The 22890-nt window shown below is 33.6% G+C and overlaps 4 protein-coding genes across 5 annotated transcripts; 3 read left to right on the top strand and 1 right to left on the bottom strand.

Moving 5' to 3' along the window:
- The first annotated feature begins 1135 nt into the window (after positions 1-1135).
- Positions 1136-2218, top strand: LOC111013921 (glutathione S-transferase). The gene is made up of 3 exons (XM_022288470.2): positions 1136-1376; positions 1459-1507; positions 1597-2218. Exons 1-3 carry the CDS (start codon positions 1224-1226, stop codon positions 2061-2063), a joined length of 669 nt encoding a protein of 222 aa, XP_022144162.1. The 5' UTR covers positions 1136-1223; the 3' UTR covers positions 2064-2218.
- Positions 2219-2774: 556 nt separating this feature from the next.
- Positions 2775-6775, top strand: LOC111013924 (Tetratricopeptide repeat (TPR)-like superfamily protein). Of its 2 annotated transcripts, XM_022288475.2 has the most exons (2): positions 2775-4874; positions 6378-6775. In XM_022288475.2, the coding sequence occupies exons 1-2, from the start codon at positions 2989-2991 to the stop codon at positions 6397-6399; spliced, it is 1908 nt and encodes a 635-aa protein (XP_022144167.1). In that variant the 5' UTR covers positions 2775-2988; the 3' UTR covers positions 6400-6775. The 2 variants fall into 2 exon arrangements, with proteins under 2 accessions (XP_022144167.1, XP_022144168.1); XM_022288476.2 differs by lacking the exon at positions 6378-6775 and having other exon boundaries at positions 2775-5199.
- A 1012-nt stretch (positions 6776-7787) lies between these two features.
- On the bottom strand, positions 7788-12548 carry LOC111013978 (Tetratricopeptide repeat (TPR)-like superfamily protein). The gene is made up of 2 exons (XM_022288555.2): positions 9649-12548; positions 7788-8684 (listed from the first exon to the last, which is right to left on the bottom strand). The coding sequence occupies exon 1, from the start codon at positions 12546-12548 to the stop codon at positions 10419-10421; it is 2130 nt and encodes a 709-aa protein (XP_022144247.1). The 3' UTR covers positions 7788-8684; positions 9649-10418.
- LOC111013979 (uncharacterized) lies at positions 8120-9264 on the top strand. Its single transcript, XM_022288556.2, has 3 exons — positions 8120-8258; positions 8378-8642; positions 8752-9264. Exons 1-3 carry the CDS (start codon positions 8120-8122, stop codon positions 8972-8974), a joined length of 627 nt encoding a protein of 208 aa, XP_022144248.1. The 3' UTR covers positions 8975-9264.
- Positions 12549-22890: the final 10342 nt, after the last annotated feature.

Genomic DNA, 22890 nt, shown 5'->3' on the forward strand with positions numbered 1-22890 from the left:
ACTTTTGCAAAGGTATTTATTATTTTTCTGTCAAAATTGTTCGTATCGGCTGCTTTACAGATTCTGTCATAACTTCTCTTCAATTTTATTATATTCTATTATCATGAGGGGCAAATTATATATCAGTTCGTTTGCAGAAGTTTGTAGAAATTTCATCATAAATATCATTTTCTTAATTTGTAAGGGGTCATAGGAGAATTGGATGTTACTTTTTTAAAATGGGCTTCTTATGCTCAAATATTATTCCTTATCTACTTAATCTGAATTCTACGTGAACTACCGATGGCTCTTTAAAGTTACATTTACAACACTTGATATAAATCAATGAATCTCTATCGACCTTTTCCAGTGTCAAACATCTATTTAAAATTAACCCATCAAGAAAAATTAAAATGAAGGAAATATTTTCAAATGCCATAAATGAACCAGAAATTTTGAAAAGCTTAGAAATACTTCGAACAAATGACAGGACTCTTTCAAATGTGAGAGACCCACAAAATCGTAATCTTATTGTTTTTCTTGATGATATATATAGGAGAACAAGGGTCTTGAAGATTGACAACAAACTTTGATCTACACCATCAATTCTACATCTTATGAGCTTTTGATGTTATTTAATTCAATGTTATCCAAATAATTCATAATAGAGTAAATTTATTCTTATCCTTCTTTATTTAATACATGGTTTCACTGTTTTGGATTTATTCAATGTTTCGGTTAGGACTACAAGTGAGACGTCAAGCTTAGTTAGGTCATGTTTACTCGAATGGGAATGAAAAAATGAGAATGCAAAATTTTTCATTATTACCTTTGATGTTGTCTACCAATCCCCAAAAGACAAAACTCGACCCCTGAACATTTAGGACCACACCGCTCTTGATTATAATATGGCCCACATGTGTTGCAATTTTTTTTATTATTTTATTGAAATTCATGTCTCATAAATATCTTTTAATACTTTTTTAACTTTTTTTCAAAACTCATTTCTCGTTTCTTCTCCCCCTTTTTTTTTTCTCCGTACAATCTCTCACGCCCTTTTTTATTTTTTATTTTTATTATTATTTTTTTGTAACAGATTAATTTCCGTTCTGCATCCCGTTTAGGCAAAAAACCAAAAACCCAAAATTCAAAATAAACTTTTATAAAAAAGATAAGGTTAATGTGAAATTTCAGAACCCACCATTATTATTATTCTTCTTCTTCTTCTTCTCCTATCAAAACCAATGGCGACGGCTGTGAAAGTGTACGGACCACCGTTTTCCACCGCCGTGTCCCGAGTCCTGGCCTGTCTTCTCGAGAAAAACGTCGAGTTTCACCTCATTCCGGTCAACATGGCCAAAGGAGAGCACAAGCGCCCGGAATTCCTCAAGATTCAGGTACTAATTAATTTCTCAAATTCCTCTTCACTCATTCTCTTAATCTCACTCTCGTTTTGCTCCTCAATCTCCGATTCGGCAGCCGTTTGGCCAAGTCCCTGCGTTTCAAGACGAAAGCATCTCCCTCTTCGGTAATTAACGCTCTCTCACTCTTCCAATTCACCTAATTCCGAACTTCAAAATTAGCGAAACCTAGGGTTTAACTCGCAATTGGGCGCAGAATCTAGGGCAATCTGCCGCTACATTTGCGAGAAGCACGCGGAAAAGGGGAACAGGGGACTGTACGGGCTGGACCACTTGGGGAAAGCTTCGATAGAGCAATGGATTGAGGCGGAGGGGCAGAGCTTCAACCCGGCGAGCTCGGTTCTGGTTTTTCAGCTGTGTTTCGCGCCGAGAATGAAGGTGCGGCAGGACGAGAAGGCGATAAGGCAGAACGAGGAGAAGCTGTCGAAGGTGCTGGATGTGTACGAGCGGCGGCTGGGGGAGAGGCGGTTTCTGGCCGGAGATGAGTTCTCGCTGGCCGATCTATGCCACCTGCCCAACGCTCACTACCTGGCGAACGTCGCGGACACGGCGGAGCTTTTCACGTCGAGGAAGAATGTGGAGCGGTGGTGGAAGGAGATCTCCGGCCGGGACTCTTGGAAGAAGGTGGTTCAACTGCACAAACAACCATCTGCGTCTGCTTGATTGTTGTTTTGGCATTTGATCCATTTCTCCATGAAAACTATTTGTGGCATTTGATTCAACAAACCATAGCCATCTATTCAATAAATGGTGTTTATTTCAGTGAATTGTGTTTTACTAAACAGAATAAAATTGTGAAACTGTATTTGTTGAGTACAGGGTTTTTTCTTATTATAAATTTATATATTATTTATTTGAGTTAAAATCTGATTAGATAATGATCAATATTCATGGTAACACCTATATAATTTATTTTCATGAAATATGATGATATTCTCACACAAATGCGATTATTTTTAATTTCGAGGTATTTTATTTCTATATATCTATTGTATTGTTATTCAAGAATATCTTTTAAAACCTTTAACTAAACTAGTCTCTACAAATTAGACCACATCTCAACTGATTTAGATTTTTGAAAGAAGTTTTCCGTCTTAGGGCTAAATTTTAGTCACATAATTGAAAATGTAATTTTGACACAATTTTTTAGAATGTTTTTCACTCTCCCTAGAAAATAAATTTCAATTCTTGGCTAAACTATCCGGTAGTTTTCAAATTTCTAAAATTTAGGTAACCAAAACAAAGGAATTATACATTCTTATCCAAATTAAAAAACTAAACTACTTTTCAAATGTAAAATGTATATAGATATAAATAATGATTTGATTTTTTGATTGATTGATTTATTTTATATATAATATAAACAAAATGATAATTCTCAATATATGTATACCAACGGCCAACTCGAATTGCAATTCGTCCGTTTTGAGACGATGATATGAACAAGCGGCCGCGCCCCAGTGTGAGTGCCTTTCTTTAATCTTTGCTTTCCTGTCCGGTAAGGCTTCATCTTGGAATTTGTAGCATATTCACATCCCGTCATAATCTCCGGAGCAAACGCTGCACTGCGTTTGAAAGATAATGGTAGATGGTATTTTTGCCTCGATGCTGCTCCTTATTTCTGTTTCCTACCGAATTTTTCATCCGCCACTACCAGGATCCTTCAGTTCTGTTCAAATTCTTGACCCACTCAAGAAAACATCACCCCCTTCTTCTGCGGTCATTTCACTCGGTCCATCAATTAGAAACTTCAGAAGCGCTTGTTTCAGCTCTGGTGATCGCTGTGAACTCTTGCACTTCCGTCTCCAATTGCAGGACAATTCATGCCCGAGTAATCAAATCTTTTCTTTATAGAGATGGGTTCATTGGGGATCAGCTGGCCGCTTGCTATAATAATCTGGGTTGTGCAGAGGATGCACAGAAGCTGTTTGATGATATGCCTGATAAGGATTTGGTTTCTTGGAACTCACTGATTTCGGGTTTTTCACGAGGAAAGTGTCTTGATATGACCCTAAAAGCATTTTATTTGTTGAAGTTTGAAATGTCAATTAAACCCAATGAGATCACGATTCTATCGATGATATCAGCTTGTAATGAAGCTTTAGATGCAGGGAAGTATATTCATGGCTTTGCAGTTAAAGTCGGCGTTTTTTTGGAAGTTAAGGTCGTTAATTCTCTCATTAACATGTATGGGAAGTATGGGGATTTACAATCAGCTTGTAGATTGTTTGAGGCTGTTCCATACCCGAATACGATATCATGGAATTCAATAATTGGAGCTCAAGTTACTAATGGCTGTGCACAAAAGGGAATTGACTGTTTTAATAAGATGAGAAGGCTTGGGATTGAGCCGGATGAAGGGACTATCCTGGCAGTGCTTCAAGCTTGCGAGCATTTGGGTATAGGAAAATTGGCAGAAGGCATTCATGGTTTAATCTTCCGCAATGGTCTAGGCACGAAAATCAGCATAGCAACTGCTCTTTTAGATTTGTTCGCAAAATTGGGGAGATTAAGTGCTTCATGTGATGTTTTTTGGGAGATGGGCTGTGCAGACAGAGTTGCATGGACTGCTATGCTTGCAGGATATGCAGCACATGGATTGGGAAGGGAAGCGATCAAGCTTTTCGAGAGCATGACCGAGAATGGTTTGGTGCCTGATCACGTAACTTTTACTCACTTGCTTAGCGCTTGTAGTCATTCAGGGCTAGTCAGAGAGGGGAAAAGTTACTTCAATATGATGTCTGAAGTCTATGGAATTGAGCCCAGGCTAGATCATTATTCATGTATGGTCGATCTACTCGGTCGTTGTGGACTTTTGAACGATGCTTATGAGGTGATACAAAACATGCCTATGGAGCCTAATGCTGGTGTGTGGGGTGCTCTTCTTGGTGCTTGTAGAGTTTATGGTAACATTGAACTTGGTAAGGAAGTTGCAGAGCATTTGATTAATTTGGAACCTCTGGACTCCAGAAACTATATCATGTTATCAAATATGTATTCTGCATCTCGTTCTTGGAAGGATGCTGCCAAAGTGAGGGCCTTGCTAAAGGAGAGAGGTCTGAGAAGAAACCCCGGAAGTAGCTCCATTGAACATGAAAACAAGATCCACTGCTTCTTAGTCGGTGATCAATCTCACCCCAAGTCGGAGAAGATCTATTCCAAGCTCGAAGAATTGCTCGAAAAAATAAGGAAAGCTGGATATAGTCCAAGAACAGAGTATGTTCTACAAGACGTTGAAGAGGAAGTTAAGGAGGATATGATAAACAAGCACAGCGAGAAGTTGGCCATTGCGTTTGGGCTGTTGGTGTGTAAAGAAGGAGCAGCTTTGATCATAACAAAAAATCTTAGAATTTGTGGAGATTGTCATAACACTGCAAAGCTCATATCATTGATCGAAAGGCGTACCATTATTATCCGAGATCCAAAACGCTTTCACCATTTCTCAGATGGATTCTGTTCTTGTGGAGATTACTGGTAAGTCTTTACACTGATCCATAATGCCACTAATGCATATTCTAATGCATATTTATACCTTTAATATATATAGCTAAGCTACGTAGATCGATGACTTGACAGCTTGTTCAGTTTGTGTTTAATCAATCCAGTTAAAATGGATTGTTTAGTAAAGTTTGTCACATTGGATACCCTTAATTTTAGAGGTTAAAAAACACTTTCGGTACCATACTTTCATTAAAGTAGCGATTTAACCTATGAATTTTAGTGTAACAATTTAGTCATTGTACTCTCAAATTGGTAACAACTAAGACTTTAAATTTTATTATGGAACAATTTAGTTTCACTAGTTTAAAGTTTGTACTAACTTATTCCTTATCGTGGTTTTTTTTTATTTAATAAGGTTTTTTATATATGTAGATTGATCAACTAACGAGGGACCAAATATATATATAAGTTATAAAAAGTGAGTTGTTATACGATAAAAATCGACACTTAATTTTGATGAAATTTTTCACGATAGGGATTAAATCGTTACAAATTTTAAACTACAGAACTAAATTGTTACTAATTTAAAAATATTGGACTAAATCGTTATAAACTAAAGTTTAGGGAGTATATCATTACGAATTATAATTCAGGGACTAAATTGTTATTTCAACGAAGGTAAAGGAACCAAATGTGTTTTTTAATCAATTTTATAACTTGAAAAGATTATAAGGGTGGATATCAAAAATCATTGTGGACCATCCTACAACCTGGGTTGTAATAGGCTAGTACAACTTGTGCATCGTGCTTTAAAATTCGAGCTCGATATGTCGACATGTAGAGGGGAGGGGAATGTCATTTTTCCTTCTTGTTGACAAGTCGACGTGTCACTGTACAATCACATTTGTTTTTCTTCTAATGTTTATTTTTTACTTTTTACTTTTTACTTACTTTTTCTTTTCAAATTTAAATTCACACAATTTCCAAATTTATTTCTAAACTACTCTTCAATTTTTATTTTTCCAATCAAACTTGCATAAATTCCGAGGCTAATCTTAGTCACTCAAATTACTTTTTTTTTTCTTAATTTTAATTTTGAATTTTGTTTTATTATTTTCTACCGACTACAAATATCTCTTTTACTTTCACTTCTTCAACTCTCTCTAATTTTCTTCACACTTCAATCTAAAAATTCTCAATATTCTCTTATGGTCTCTAATCCTCTCCTACTACTTATCTTAAGTTACAAGTGAAAATTATCTTTCAAACTCTCTTATTTCGACTATTTTCTATATTATTATATGAGATACAATATACTTTTTAGTACTTGAGTTTGACGAAATCTCTATTTGATCCTTAGGTTTGAAAAACTAACACTTTAGTCTCCAACCTTTATAAAATTGTTCTAAACAACTTTATTTTAGGTGACAGTTAAATTTACTCTTGATTTTTAATTGAGATGGCAAAATATGTTGAAGTAATATTTGTTTTAGGGCTAATGTGGCATTTTTCCCTCTCTTTCCTTTCCGTTTGCAGGTTGCAAATCTGGAACAATTGACCTTGCGCCTTCGCTTTCTCTGTATCTGAAACTTTTTGATCTAAAACGAGGGAACTCGAAAGAGAGAGAGTTGTCGGCGGCGACGGTTGGTAAGCCAGTGGCGGCTGCAGGGAAAGGGTAGGGAGAGAGAAGGAAAGAGATATGAAAATGCCACATCAACCCTAAAATCAATATATTTTAACACCTCATTAAAAAAATCCATGTTAGCAGAGTCTATTGAGAACCATTTTTTAAAAGCTGAGGATTAAAATGTCAGCATTTGAAATCTATGGACCGGGTAAAAACTTGTAGTTGTAACTAAAAATGTGTTTTTACCCCATCATATTTTAGTTTTAACTTTTTTTTTTTTAATGATGTACTTATTATTAGTTTTCAATTCTTAATCTTTTTTTATTATTATTTTAGTAATTTATTAAGTAATATTAATTTTGTATAAGTAATTTGATTATTAATCTCTATTTTTTTTAAAAAAATTAAAATATCAATTATTATTATTCTTATTTTATGTATGGATATGAAAATTAAAATATCAATTACTATCATTCTTACTTTTATGTATGGATATTTCATATCTAGGTCAATTATGGAACTATTAGATTTGATATAAATTATTAATAAAATATAATTAAGTTACGATTGGACTTTAATTTACTAATTCAAATAATTTATATAAATTTTGATCTTATTCCAACATTTTCATTAACAGATGGTTAAAAGTGATACACTACAGTCTAATTAAGCTATAATTAAAATCTTACTTACAAATTCAATTAATTTCTATCCATTTATACAATTTTCATGATTTTCTTTTTAAATTTTCATCGACATCGACGTTTCAAACTTTAAGGTAAATTTCTCTTTTTTCTTTTTACGAGATAAGAGATTGAAAACCTAAAGTATGTTTAAAAGCTGCTCTCGTGAACAAGAACTTGAATAAGGACTTTCTTAAAATCTTCTCCCTCTCTCTCAACTCTTCTTCAGCCTCCACTGCCCCTATCCTTCAAAAGAAAGTTAATATTACAGACCAAAATGGAGCAAAAGAGTAAACTCAAAACTTAGGAACTAAAAATGACAAATAGAAATTCAACTCAAAATTTAGGAACAAAAAATATACTTCTCCCAAAACCTAATCTATTTTATTCTAGTAAGTGTAGTTTTTCTACTTTTAAAAACAAAACTTCCACACTGTAAATATTCACTAAAAAAAAGCCCAATGTATATACATTTCTTAAATATTCATAGGATAGGTACTAAATATTTTCTAGTGGGAAATAACTCTAAGCTAATAACTAGTACAAGAATTAAATCCGGTAAAAGTATTGAGACTAGATATTCTTAAATATTCATAGGATAAGGACTAAATATACTTCTTTTTATTTTTTCAGATCTCAAGATATGTTCTAGTCGAGAATAAAGATAATAACATACCAGAATATAACTCTGCTGGCAAAACTCTGTTAATTTCACCGATTACTATTCGAAGAATCGCCTAGAAAGTTAAAAACTTTACACACGGCCTGGCTGGATAAATATTCGATGAGTCCCTGAGTTGTCGGATAATCCCCACCGAACCAACTCGGATCAGACCCATCAAAAGGAACAATCCCTTCGAATATTCCTCTAATTCTCAGACCCCACTCTCTCTCTCTCTCTCTCTCTCTCTTCCATTTTAAACCCATAACTCTGCACTGTACCTTTCACTCTCTTTTCAGTTTCCACCATGAACTCTTCTTCTTCGATTTCATCCCTCTCTCTCCCCGACCAACTTCACCTCCTTCGGAAAGTCGAGGTTTTTAACCTCCATGGTCGTGATAAAGCTGGCCGGAATGTCCTCCTCATTGTCGGGAAATACTTTCCAGGTACTCAAATTTGAAGAACCCATTTGAAACTTGTGCAGGCACTTAATTGACATCAATTCAAGACCAAACTTATAGTTTGCTCTCTGTTTTACTTGTGGTGGTTGTTCTTTTGGATTCAGCTCGGTTTGTGAGCAGCGAGGCCGTGAGTTTTTACCTCAAAGACAAGATTTTCCCCGCCCTGAAAGAAGGGCCGTTCACGGTGGTCTACGTCCACACAGACGTTCACTGGACTGAGAATTTCCCCGGAGTCTCCTACCTGAAGGCAATCTGCGATGCCATCCCAATCACCGTTAAGAACAGCATAGAAGCTGTTTATTTTGTCCACCCTGGTCTGCAGTCCCGTCTCTTCTTCGCCACCGTCGGCCGGTTCATGCTCGGAGCCGGGTAAGGATTCTTCCTCCCCTATGCCCTGAATTTGAATTTCCACTGCACAAAGAAGTAAAAATACCAAATCTTATGGTGGGATATCTGGGTTCTTCTTTCTGATTTGCAGGTTATATAACAAGCTGAAATATGTGAAAAGGGTGGAGTTTCTATGGGAGTATGTTAGAAGGAAAGAGATGGAGTTACCGAAGTTCGTGTATGATCATGATCAGAAATTGGAGTTCTGCCCGGTGGTTTACTCTAGTTTAGAAAATGATTACCTCAGGGTCTTCTCCGCCGTGCCGTCGCTGGACTCGCCGGTTCCTACTTACTCCATGCGGTGTTTTGCCTGATGATCATGACCCACGGCAGCCGGTCACAGATGGCGGCAGGATACATGGGTCTTTTTGGGTTTTGCTGTAGGGGAAATAGCGGTAGAAAATATTGTACAGACTCTCTGTGGACAAAGTTGGAGGTAGGAGGTTTCCTTGTGGAAGAAAGGAACGGCTAATACTTCTCAGGAGAAGCAGTGAAAATATATAGGTTTAAATGAAGTTCTTTTGGTTCCTAAGTTTCCAAATTTTACTTAGAAGGAACTGCTCATCTCTGAATAAAATATATGCCCATGTCAGACTTTTCTAAATGACAAGGACTGAAAAATAAAAGAAACAGGTTTAAAACAAATACAACTTTTGAGGGGACAAATTTCAGGGTAATTAGATTCATAAAGGGGAAACATGCCGGGATATCAGCCATCAGGGAATTTGTTTATTACAGGGATGGTTCTGCCTTGGCTACATCTGGTATAAAGGCCAAAATGGACACTTTCCACCAACTTCGCTTTCACTATGATGGTTTGCAATAGGGATCTTTTTTAGTAAAATATACAGGAAACCATGTTGGGAAAAGAGGCAATGCAATTAATTAATGCTTAGGCAAAATTAGTATTTAGATGAAGTGGCATTCAAAGTGACAATTTTGTGTGTGTGTACAATATATAGTAATAGGATCACGTTTCGAGAAATACCAGTTCATTCTGACGTCTTGCCGTTTAGCCCTCTCTCAAACTCCAACCTTCGTTGCTGGCCGTCCGCCCAGTCCAGTCCACCACAGATCAGTATTGGCTCATCCAGTTACACTATGGTATTAACAGAACTATATAGTGACTATCTAAAATCACAATCAGTTATTGAAGCACTATTATTGAAGGACAAAATATATTAAATTTGTAATTTAGCCCTCATTAAATCATCTATTCTAATAATAACAAACCAACTGGAAAAATCTGGACAGAACATGTCTCTTTGAAAATTCGAAAGTTAGAAAAAACGTTGTTTCCACCGAGCGGAAGACAACAAGATTTGGCTCCTGTTTGCATAGCCAAATATCTTGGCAGGTTATCTTGAGAAAATGTTGCACATTAGTCAATAAACAAAATTTATACTCTCTCAATTTCTACAAAATTGACTCCATGCAAGATATAGGAATTTAACACCCTCTTGCTTTCAGATATTGATGGCTGTAGTATGAATGGCTCAGCAGCGACTAGCGAGGTAGTAGCTCAGTATGCGCATGGCTGTAATATGAATGTGAGGTCCATGAAATCAGAAAATACGTAGTCAGTCTTCTTCCTCAAAGACTTTACATGTAGTCCCAATTAGAAGGGTTCTCAGCCATAAGAGAAGTCCAAAATAATATGATCCTATTATTACTGCGGTGAGTGGTGCAACAGATCAGGTAAGTGAGAACAAGATGGGTTGGATTGAATCAGATATACCCAATAATTAGTCGGTAATGTCATACGTATAATGCCGTAGAATCTATATCTTCAGGCGATTCGTGAACTTCATCCTTCATATGCTTGCTCAATCTTCTTAACTCTCTACGTATATTTGCGATCTGTGGATGAATCTGGTCGCCAACAACAAACACATGAACCTGACTTTTCAATTCAATCCAACTACAACCTGGATCCTTATTCACCCCTCGAAGTTTCATCACCCTTCTAACCCGTTCGACATCATCAGACCTTCCCAGTGCTGCATAAATACTAGACAATAACACATAAGCAGATGATTCTTCTGACCCCAACTCCATTAGTTTCTCGCCTGCATATGCTCCCAATTCGTAATCGCGATAGTTTCGACAGGCTCCTAATAAGATACGCCATAAATACATACCATGATCAATAGTTGCAGATTCTATGAATTCTTTGGCTTCCTGTAGCTTCCCTGCACGGCTCAGAATATCTACCATGCAAGCATAATGCTCGACTCTTGGAATAATGCCAAACTCATCAAGCATCATCTTGAAATAGACCTTACCTCTTTCCACCAATCCCATGTGGCTGCAAGCAGAAAGAATGTTCACAAAAGTAACATAGTCGGGTTTCGTGGTGCCTTGCCGCATCTCTTCGAAGAGTTCAAGAGCTTTACGTCCCTCTCCGTTTTGAGAAAGGCCAGATATCATTGCATTCCATGACACAATATCTCGTGTAGGCATCCTCCTAAAGACAAGGTTCCCATCTTCCAAACTACCACACTTTGCATACATAGTTGAAAGAGCACTCCCTATTGGAACTTCAAGATTGAATCCATACTTGATTGTACGGGCATGGATTTGCTTGCCCTGTTCCAAAGCAGCAAGGCTTGAACATGCTCTCAAGACACTAGCCATAGTTAGCTCATTGGGCAAGATCCCTTCCATCTGCATTCTACAATACAGATTCAAAGCAGTTTCGTTTTCACCATTTTGAACATACCCTCCAATCATGGAAGTCCACAAAACAATATCAGGTTCTTTTAAATAATCAAATCCCTTTCGTGCATCAACTAGGCTTCCACATTTTGCATACATATCAACCAAAGCTGTCATTATGAAAATCTGGGATTCATATCCCATCTTCAGGGAATATCCATGCATTTGTTTTCCTTCCCCCAGAGCACCTATGTCACTACAAGCATTGATCACCCCAACAAAAGTAAACTCACTAGGCTTATTCCCATTAAAATGCATATATGAAAACAACTTTAAAGCCTCATGCGAGTCCCCAGCCTGCGCATAGCCAGTTATCATAGCTGACCATGTAATAGAGTTCTTATCACCAGTAAATTCAAATGTCTTAAGCGCATCATCTAAACACCTACATTTAGCATACATCGTAACAAGAGCATTCCCTACAGAAACAACTGATAACAACCCATTTTTAAGGGCAAGACAGTGAATTTGCTTACCATGGTCAACAAGCTCAGGAACCGTCAGTGCACTAAGTACACTGGTATAGATAAACTCATTATGAATTCCCTCTTCACGACACATCAATAAGAACAGCCCCCAAGCCTCGAGAGCCTTCCTTTGCATCGCATACCCCGAAATCATAGTAGCCCAAGAAACAGAATTTCTCTCCGGAATTCTGTCGAACACCTTACGAGCATCCAGCAGACACCCAATTTTGCAGTACATATTGAGAAGCGAACTGCCAACAAAAACATCATAAAAGCTAGAAGTCTTGATCGCAAGCGCATGGGCCTGAAGGCCACCCGAAGTTTCGGGCGAACTTGAAGCAGCGGTGAAAACACCGGCAAAAGTGTGGGCATTGGGCAGAGTGTTCTCCGCCCTCATTCTCTGAAAAATCTCCATTACCAACGGAGATCCCGCGGGACCCTGTTGAGAGTAGCCATTGATGAGGCAATTCCATGAAACCACGTCTTTGTTGGTTATACTCTCGAAGATGAGCTTGGCCTTCACAAGGCTTCCGCACTTGGCGTACAAATTAACGAGGCTATTGGCGAGGTAAACTGAGGAGAAGGAACCGGTTCTGAGGAGTTGAGCGTGAATGGCCTTCCCCTTCTGTAAATCTTTTAGATTGGTATACTGTAAGAGAGAATTGAAGAAGGAGCGATGCTGAGGAAGAAGAAGAAGACTCATCAACTCCGCTTCGATAACAAATGAGACCCGACCAGTCAGTATTATTTCATTTTGTTATTGGGCTGGGCCCACTTTCGGTCCAGGCCCTAAAACAATTGGGCCGGCCTGAATCTCGCAAATAGCAACTCAAAAAGTAAAATTTGAATAGGATTATGAATTTTAAAATTGCAAAGAATAAGCAATTCCCCCTTCATTCTTGTGACTGCAATGCTCTTTAAAATATCATCTCTTTTTAATTTCTTTGCATGTAGGGTAGGTTTAAACGAAAATTTGTTTTCAAAATATTATTTCGTTGGAAACTATAGAAAAAGCTTATACAAATTATGTTTGATTTTTTTAGAATAATTTTCTTAAGAAAATACTTTATTTAATTTTTTTAACATTAATCAAGTAGTTATCTTTTTAAAGATATATTTGAAAGTGTTTTTAGTTACCGTAAAAAGCTATTTTAAATAGCCTAAACTCCTCAAAATAGTTACCAAATGTACATAATTCTCACGACCTAGAAACAAAACAAAAGATAGATAACTCTTTAATTTTCAGAACTACTCTTCTTTAATTTTTTGTGTTCTTTTCAGCAATGGTCTCCCTTTACTCTAGTCCACTATTATATGTTGTACCTTAATTTTGTAGGTCACCCCCTTATAGTTTAGGCCATCCTTGATTATTTCTATATATATCTTTGACTTATCTTTCAGCCTTCTTAGTCTGTGCCTAGCCCTAATATGTCCCAAGACTCTAGTTTATTAGTTTATTCATTGAGAAATACAAGGCAACTTTACAAAAACTAACCCAAGAAAAGAAGAACAAGAACTTTTAACAAAAGTTCAAGTGGCAGACAGTGGATTATAATACTATCCCTAGTAGTAGTAGGACATTTTTTCCAACCAAAGTACCAAAATTTATCTTCCAACAACTACTCTTCTATTAGACTTCACAAGATTGTTGACGAAACATAATAAACCTATCTACAAAATTGTGCCATTCCGAAGTGCCTAGCTAGTCTTGGGGCAGAGCCTGCAGGCATCCCATCAATTTGTGGGCTATAACATTTGTGAGTTTAACCCAAAAGAAAAGATATATTTTAGTTAGCTAGATCCAGCTTCTTAAACGTTATCGAAAATAAAGGTGCACGTACCTGATCGATTGACATGTGTAGTAATTATCAATTCTATAAAACATTTTTTAACCATAGTTTCTTAGTATAAAGATCCCTCTTATTCTAATGTAATGTTGATTAATTTGTATAGCGTCTGTCCTAGCTTGCATATTCAAGTCATTTTCCAAGAGATGGGAAGGAAAGAAAGTAAAAGGATTAATGGGTGGAACAAAAAATGGTTCTACTACCACAGAGAGAGGGGGCAATAATTATAATGGGATGGATATGAATGAATTGATATCTCACCTGTTTGGTAAATGTCAAAGATATTGTGTATAGATTTGAATATATTTGATTGATAACGAGAGAAGTGGAAATGTGAGAGACAGCAAGTCACATGGTTACAAAGTGGAGAGGAAAAAAAATAATAATAAAAGAAAGAATCTATCCCACATCGATCACAATCATAAAACCCATCGTCATCTTCCCCATCATTCATGTTTTGAACCTCTCTAAAAGCAAATATATATATACACACACCAGAACACAAATGCATTATTCCCCAGCTCCTTCACAATCTCTAATGAATAATCTTTGTATATGATATGCTTTTTAATGTAAACAAATAGCATATAAATAAATATATAGTCGTTTTCTCGCGTGACATCAATAATTTAGACTTTGGAAAAGCAATAATCTCTCTTTTCCCATATAATCCTTAATCCCTTTTCTTTTTTCCTTTTAATAATTCTAAAACTCCAATGATTATATGTTCTCTTTTGCTTGACCCAAAGTTGGTTCCTCCAAAAAAGAAGTTAATTTGTTGCTTTCTGTCTCTTTCTGAGATGGGTGTTGAGAGAGAGTCAGCTTCAGCCCTTTTTTTTCTTTTTTCCTTTTTGATTTCTGGTATCGATTGCAAGTATTACTTAATCAAGTTAGTACATCCCTATAATCCGAGTTCATTGCTTAGGCCGAACAATATAAGATAGGTGGTACCTCAAAGTCCAATCACAATTACCACTACACCACCGTCTCCCAAGATACAGCTCAGCTCATTATCTTATGCATATTTTTTTAATCTATTCTTTTATTTCCATGTGGCTGGAAGAACTTGGTTTTGTCTCCTCCAAAGAGAGCCAAAACTTATGCGCATGGCGATTTTCCCAATCTGATGTTGAGACTTTGAGAAGCAATATTTTAGGGTTGCCTTTTACTGGTTATCCAAAAGGGGTTTTTAAAATAACCAAACAAAAAATTACAACAAAGATAAAGGTAAGTGCATGATTCTGCCCATCTGACTTGCACCAACGAGCATGATAATTGATATGAATTATGATGTGCTTCTTTTTTTTTTTTTTTTTTTTGCTCTTATGAAAGGGAAATTTTTATGAGAATAAATCTGAAATGTATATGGACCACATTATGCAGCTCACAATGATTATCAATGGTGGGTTCCCATGCATTGAGCTGCTCGATATGCCAAAGCCACCCAAAAACCCTAATGCCTCTCACTTTTTTTTTTAAAGAGTTTCCTTGTTCTTGGATTTTGTAATTAAAAATTTCGGTAGGTGAAGAATATGTATAAAAGATTAATATATTATGAATTATAATAAACTTAAATTTTTGGATTTGGTGGTAGTTTAAACATGTACGAGAACAAGAGATTAATTGGGTCCAAATTTGTGTAATATTTTGTCCTACTCCAATTAATATTAATGTATTGACCATCACTTGTTAGGTATTGTGTTGATTTCCAAGGGAGGGCGGAGTTAAAAAAATTTAAGAGTATGGATAAAATTTTACTTTCTGAGGAGGGAGAGAGGGGTATTGGATAGAAAATTTTAAAATCTTAACTTCTTTTTATATAATTTTTTTTACTCATCCTTGTTTCTCAGCTCACTGTATAACCTTATGGCAAGGATAAAAAACTATTAAAGATTTATAATATATATGGTTACGTCTCTATTGATAATTGATTTTTAGATAGAACTTTATGAATTTTGAAAGGGTATCAAAGTTTAGAAAGGCTCAAATGAGCATCGAGTATAAAAATTGTTCAACGGTTGAGAGATTGTCGTAGAAACCAGCTCCGAAATCATCCCATTGGAGCTGTCAACTAAGCACCAAAACGCATTTCAGGGAGAGAACCCGAACCAAAATTGATGAACCCAAAAAGCTATCATTTTAATATTCTCAAATCCTATAAAATCATTTCTTGTCCAACTAATATTTGATAGTCACATGTTGGATCTCGTTCTACATGCTTTGAAGTTTGTGTTAAAGATCCCACATTGGAAAATAAAAAGTACCTTACAATGGTTTATAATAGATATGGACTATCCCTTTCATCGCCAATTGATTTTGAGATGTAACCCAATGAATATTAATAGTTTGGTAGTAATTCAAGGTGATATCAAAGTCAAAATTCTCCCTATTGAACTCGAGGGATATTATTTTTTCTCAAAATGAACATTGATGATTATTTATTGGGTCTTGTGCTAATATCCAATCCGAGCCTAGAAAGGAAGAGTGTGTTAAAGATTTGAAGTGGGTTTTTGTTGGATAAAGCGAGGAGATTCCATGGGAGGGTATTGTGTGCATGTAAACATGATAAAGAGGAGATTTTTGGGGAAGTAGAGTGCTCACTCTGCAAGTAGAAATAAAGAGTGTTCCCCACCATCGCACCACGATGCTCATGGCTTTTGCCAAAAAGAAAAGAAACAAGGTCGAAGGAGGAATTTAAAGGTGGCCATTTTGGAGTTGCTCAGAGGCAAAGAGAACAAAAAGCATTAACCTTTTCTCCACTTCTGAGACTTCTAGGCCCGAACTGTACAAAGAGAGAAGGGAAAAAAAAAGTTGCTTCCTTTTTTTTCCCCTCTCTGTTTCAAACTTCACCTTCTGCCCTAAAAAATTTTAGGGTTTTTCAGTCATTGAAGTTTGAATATTTCTTTTCTAACACAGTGGTGGTAATAACCATACTATGTGATATGCATCAAATAATTCGTTGGAAGATTGAACCTTTGAACTTCGATGAATGTAATTGATATCTTATTTACTTACAGAATTTGCAAATAAATTTAGAGGTTAACTTGACATGAACTTGAGCAAATAAATGTATGATCTAAATTGATCATACGACACCTCGTCCGATGTTGAATTCATGTAGCTTTTAGATGTTAGTGCATAATAAAATCATTTACCACTTAACGACTTCTTCATTTACATGTTTAGATAATTGTTTTGACAAGTTTTATTTTTATTTTTCTTCAATATATATTTGACTATTTTTTTTCTAGTACTGCAGATTGAAAATTCAAACTTTCGAACTTGTTGTCTTGGATAGATGTTACTACTAAATGAAAAGTTTTATGCTTAAGAATTTATGTATAATTTCAATTTGTTCAATGATATATTACCATTTATATGTCCTCTTATATAGTAGTTCTTAACAGAATTTTTAAGTGGAAATAGAAAACTATATTTTAAAAAATATTCCTCGAACAAGCACGTAAATTATAACTTTTTAATAAATTACTAGAGACATAGCAAGACCTAAAAATATAAGTTAGATTATAATGTTGGTGTCCATAATTTGAAGGCTGTATTTATTTGGTCTCTATATTTTAATTTTTTTTTAACTAGTCTTTAAAGTTTTGCGTGGAAGAGGTAGCCTCGATAGCAAGGACATGACCTTGTGTATCACATGTCTTGAGTCTTGTATTTGAACCTTTGTGTAACCTTAATTTAAAAATTCTTGATGCTCTTTGGTGTCTGGTTTCGGAGTGGGCACAGGTGCCCCCAATAATTAGTTATGAGGGTAAAAAGCTAAAGAGCTATCGATTTCGATTTTAAAAAAATATTATTAATAATGCAATAACTCCGCTAAAATTTTATGATCGTATCTATTATTCAATCTTTGTGTTTTAGTTTAGTCAATAAGCTTTCAATTTTGCATCTCTAATAAGTCTCTATCGTTGACTTCATTAATTTAATGCTTACATGATATTATTTCACTTGTATTATATTTAAGAATTACGTTATAATTAGTATGCCAAATGATCTTTAATAATATATGGTTAGTGTTAAACGAATTAATGATATACATAGACTTATTAGATACAACTAGAAACACATAAAAAGTTAAATTACAAGACAAAATGAACACAACTCTAAAAGTTGAAGGCCAAACTTATAATTTAACAAAAAATATAATTTAGACTAATTTTACAGCATTGTTGCTAATATTTGTGTCAACTTTTAATTTCATTCTTAGGTTCTGTTTACTTACTCTCAATCATAATGGAAACAATCGTAATGAAAATCAATGGGAATGTGAATGTTATTCCATGGATGATTTTTACTTGAACATATCTGAAATCGAAATCACAAACAAATTTATGGTGTTTACTTCCATCTGGAATCAGATATATGTTGATTATCAAAATATCCAACTAATATAAAATTACATTAATTAAAAAGGATTTTATAGGATTTTTTATATTGAAGAAAAATAATTACTTATAATAATTGTTAGATCTACTTATATTATTTTATTTAATAGTAATAAATTATATATTTTGTATTTAAGTATAAAATTTTTTTTTCACTTTATTTGATATTATTATTACATTATTTATTATAATAAACTTTTCTTTACAAATTCAATTTAAAATTAAATAATTTTATAATACAAACAAGAGAAAAAGCGACAATGGAGCAGTTGAAAAAATAACCTAAAAGAAAGCCAAAAAATCTTTGAGTCTAGAGAAAAGGGCATTGGTTTTCAAATTACCAAAAAATGAATGGGATTACACAGCTATTTTGCGTGTAATGGGATTACGCATTTTTTGGGGAGTGATTCCAAAATTTGGGACGAGTCCCACGTTTTATTCCCATTCATTTATTTTGGTAAATATAATCAAATATAATGAAAATTTTGATTACGATTCCTTGATTACGATTACGTGCAAGTAAACAGGACCTGAATGTTTTAAAAATTTACATTTTATTTTTTATTTATTGATTTTTCTCCGCCATTAGTGCTATTAAAGGTTAAATTAAAATGATTATTGCGTAAGTTTTAAAACGATACTTTTTACAAGACTTGTTTGTTGAAATTAATATAATAGTATTTTTTAATAGGTTCATTTTCATTAATAAAAATCTATTTTGAGTTCGACTAAGTTACTATATATTTTTATATAGTTAATGAGAGGGGGATGAATATAGATCAACATATATATTTATTAACGTAAAACATAAGAGATGTTTTAGGTAAGGTTAATACAAAAATGTGTCAACTTGAGTGTAGTTCAAATATACTTAGAGTACATGTCTGCTCTAAGTCGTAAATTCGAACATCTAGCTCCTATTTTTAGAACGTAACATCGTTATTTTGTCAATAATAATATTTATTGATATCACATCACATCATTATTTTACGAAAACTATAATGAAGTCATCTCAGTGGACAGTAGGAGCAAGGAAAAAAAGGGACTAGAACATTTTAGATTCTATGTGGCTATCTACCTAGGGTAAAATTCCAACGTTGCAACTTTATGTTATAGTCTCCTACAGCTGCTTTGTAAGTTTAATCGAGTTGTACGTAAGCTGATCCATGCAATCACAATTATAAAATATAAAAACAAAGAATTATCCACAAAATTAAAAAGAGGAAGGAATGATTAGTAACAAAACCATATGTATAGTGAGTCATGGTTTTGAGTGGAATGGACACAAATGAAGACGAGAATGCCTACTTCTCTTCTATCTTAGGTTATAATTTGTTTGCTAAAAGAAGGGCAGCCACTTTTATGGCAGGAGATAGCTTGTACTACGTTCGAGGTAAAAAAGGGTTGAAGAAGAAGGGTGTTTGAATTTTGAAAACGAACCAAAGTTTTCTTCTCGAATTTTAATGCCAAGGAGAAGAAGAATAAGAAGAAGAATGTGTAGGAAAAGAAGAGAAAAAAGTTCAAAGAAAAAGGAGTAAATTGAAAGGGGATTTGGTTGGCAGAAAGGGACAGCCATCACCAATACAACTAGCTATTGAATGGCATTTTTTTTTACCAAGGAAATAAAGGTGCTTTAACTTGCCTTTTTGGCCCACAATTTTTTAAGTGCAGTCAATTGAGGGGGAAATGTTTCAATCTAATCTACTTTTGCTATACATTCTTTTTCAAATGTATGAATGTATTATACTTCACTTTTCAAATAGCATGAGATAGATTAGGGTAGGGTATGTATAGATATGTGTGCGTACCTATTAGAAAAAAAGAGAAAATAACGTTATAGAAATTTGGATTCAAACTGAATTATTTTAAGTCATCTTCTTTTTGCTAATTTGAATTGTCTTTGTGAATGTTCAAACATGTGTACGATACGATATGACTCATGCATATATCTTCAATCAAAAGATTGTAGGTTTAAATCTCACTCCTACATATTATTTTACTAGAAAAAACGTTCGTATCAAAGATCGCTACATTTTGATGTTTTTCTGCAACAATTTCACAAGATATCTAGTTCATAAATTAAGCTTGCTGATTTGCTTAGTCATTTCCAAACTATAGGTTCATTAATTTTACAAATATACATTCATGTTACATTAAACTCAAGCTCATAAAATCCCCTGCTTTTATGCTTAATATTAATTTTTACAAACACGACTAAATAATGTTAACGGAGTCTGTGTTGTCTTAAAATTGTTTTGATTGGATCCACCTATGAGAATTTCCACCCAATTTGATTCAGTAAAGCTCATCATAGTCTCTGTCTGTCATATCTTACTCTTTAATGTCTTAAATTTGTATATAATATATTCCTTCCAATAATCTAAATTACAGAAATTCAAAGTTTGTAAATTCAAACTTTGTGAACTAAAGCAGGTAAGAACCTAAATATATAGAGAAAATGGATGAAATTTCTAATACTAGAATAGTATAAACTTTTCATGCCACTCTCATAATCTCCTTGATTGTTTACCACATCAATAGGAGTATAAAATAACATATTATATATTATTTAACGATGTATGAGACAATATAATATATAGTATATTAGAAATATTTTGGAAAAAGGAAATGGTTTGATGTTCCCAATGATTTTAATCATGGTGAGGGGTTTGACAGCAACAGGTTGAGCGGTGCAGGCGGCTGCGGCTTGGTAGCTGGTATTGTACCTTACACAGAATAATGGGAATAACTCCAAACCACTATCTCTATTCTCTTCTCCAACTTGAATTTTATATATTCCTGCACAAACCGATACCTATAATACCATGTCTTTCTCTGTTCATTATTATATGATCGTTGAGATGCCAGAGAAACATTCATTGGGTTTGGTTGGGAGGTAGCTTTAACACCATTAATGTTACTCGTCAACTCTCCAGTATAGTTATAGTTTGATTAGTTAAAATATCTATTCTCGATAAAAAATGATGTGAGTTTGAATCTTCGTTTTACTTATTGTTGTAAAAGAAAAAAGAAACATCATTAATATACTCGTCCCCATCTCCAAAAAAATGAAAAATACCCACTTTCCACATTACTCATTATATATCTTATGTCATCGTTAGATATGGCTAAAAAATTATATTGGTATCAAATGAGTACTCTAGATTAGCACTAAAAAATTTATAATGCGACGTTTTGCATATCATCACATTATTGATGTTTACAAATAATTAATGTGAAATTTATTACAATAATTAATGTAACAAGTAAGAATGCGGTTGTTGTATTAACATGAACAATAGCTTCCTTAAAGTCGTATATTTATATACTCCATACTAGGTATATCAATTATATTAAGTATATACTTTATATTAGGCATATATGTTATATATCTAAAATATATTATATCATTGATATATCTATTAATAATAAAACTACAACATTGCTTGAACAAAAAAATCTTTCAACCTAAAGAAGATTTATGAGTGGATACCTAGTTAATATGAAGTTAATTATCATAGGTATTTAAGTTATATTAATGATATACTTTATATAAGTGTTAGACTAAAATGAAGTATATCACCAATAATTTGATTTATCAATAAAAATTAAAATGTTACTTAAACAAAAATTGTGCAACCTAAAAGATATTAATAGGTGATATATTTAAATATATTATTCATATATTTAATGGTACTGATATATTTATATTAATTATTAATTAGTTGATATTTTGTATATAAGTTATAGGTATATAACTTTATATACTCAATATTAATTATATTAGTAATATGGACAAAATTGAAATAACAGACAAAAAAAATTGAAATTTTGATTTTAAAAATTTGTCATGTTGCAAACTATAAAATTGTTGTTCTATTTGCAAATGTATGATAAATATTTTTGCGATCCATTAAAAAATACTCTTATTTATTTTTATACCCTTTAAAATACTTTTGAAAACTAGTTCAATATTAAAAAATAATAATAAACTAAAAACCTCCTTATGGTTTTAGAATTTGACTACGATAAAAAATATGTTTTAAAAGTAGATTGTTAATAAATATATATATATAAAAAGGATCAAACTTATCTCAAATTGACGATAAAAATAAAGTGCATGCAAGTAAATATTAGCAATGCTAATATTAACTATTAAGTATACTATTTGAAAATGCTAAAAACTTATAAATTCAATTTATACCTCTCTTTTCTTCGTTTTTCACTTTTTTTTTTTTTAAAAAAACCTTTTGATATCTTAATCAAATTTTAAAAATAAAACCGAATTTTCAACTACAGTCTTGAATTTCAATTCTACTGTAATTCACGTCGTCAGCATCGTTAAACAAAGAATGGTGATATATAGATTAGACAAACATTAAGTACTTATTTGAATTTTTTATTGCAATTCTATGCGGTTCCTATAGGTTCCTTTTTTATTTTTCTTAAAGATTGTAATTCTTATATGTTAAGTGTATTTGTATTTGTATAATTTAATATTTGTATTTTCACTATTCAAATCTTTCGAAATCTTTTTTCTCAAAAAAAAAAAATCAAAAAAACAAAACAAAACAAAAGAAATATTGTATGATAGGTTCATACATTTTATTACTATTATTTATATCTAATCAATGAAGGAAAAGTGGAGGGACTTTAATTTTATTCACAAATTTAATTCTCTTTATCTTCGCATTATACAATTAACATCCTTAAATAAATATATTAAGATAACATAACCTCAACATGTGCCTGATTCAAGCTTTATACATTTGTCTAAAAGTGAAAGGTTTGA

This window comes from Momordica charantia, assembly GCF_013281855.1.
Source record: "Momordica charantia cultivar OHB3-1 chromosome 8 unlocalized genomic scaffold, Mcharantia_2.0 BLBB01000008.1, whole genome shotgun sequence".
NCBI lineage: Eukaryota > Viridiplantae > Streptophyta > Magnoliopsida > Cucurbitales > Cucurbitaceae > Momordica > Momordica charantia.

Coding starts and splice junctions, on each gene's coding strand:
- LOC111013921 (XM_022288470.2), top strand. CDS start 1,224: ATGGCGACGGCTGTGAAAGTGTACGGACCACCGTTTTCCACCGCCGTG. Junction 1,377..1,458: donor CGGAATTCCTCAAGATTCAG/GTACTAATTAAT, acceptor CCGATTCGGCAG/CCGTTTGGCCAAGTCCCTGC. Junction 1,508..1,596: donor CGAAAGCATCTCCCTCTTCG/GTAATTAACGCT, acceptor AATTGGGCGCAG/AATCTAGGGCAATCTGCCGC.
- LOC111013924 (XM_022288475.2), top strand. CDS start 2,989: ATGGTATTTTTGCCTCGATGCTGCTCCTTATTTCTGTTTCCTACCGAA. Junction 4,875..6,377: donor TGTTCTTGTGGAGATTACTG/GTAAGTCTTTAC, acceptor TTCCGTTTGCAG/GTTGCAAATCTGGAACAATT.
- LOC111013979 (XM_022288556.2), top strand. CDS start 8,120: ATGAACTCTTCTTCTTCGATTTCATCCCTCTCTCTCCCCGACCAACTT. Junction 8,259..8,377: donor TGTCGGGAAATACTTTCCAG/GTACTCAAATTT, acceptor TTTTGGATTCAG/CTCGGTTTGTGAGCAGCGAG. Junction 8,643..8,751: donor CGGTTCATGCTCGGAGCCGG/GTAAGGATTCTT, acceptor TCTGATTTGCAG/GTTATATAACAAGCTGAAAT.
- LOC111013978 (XM_022288555.2), bottom strand. CDS start 12,548: ATGAGTCTTCTTCTTCTTCCTCAGCATCGCTCCTTCTTCAATTCTCTC.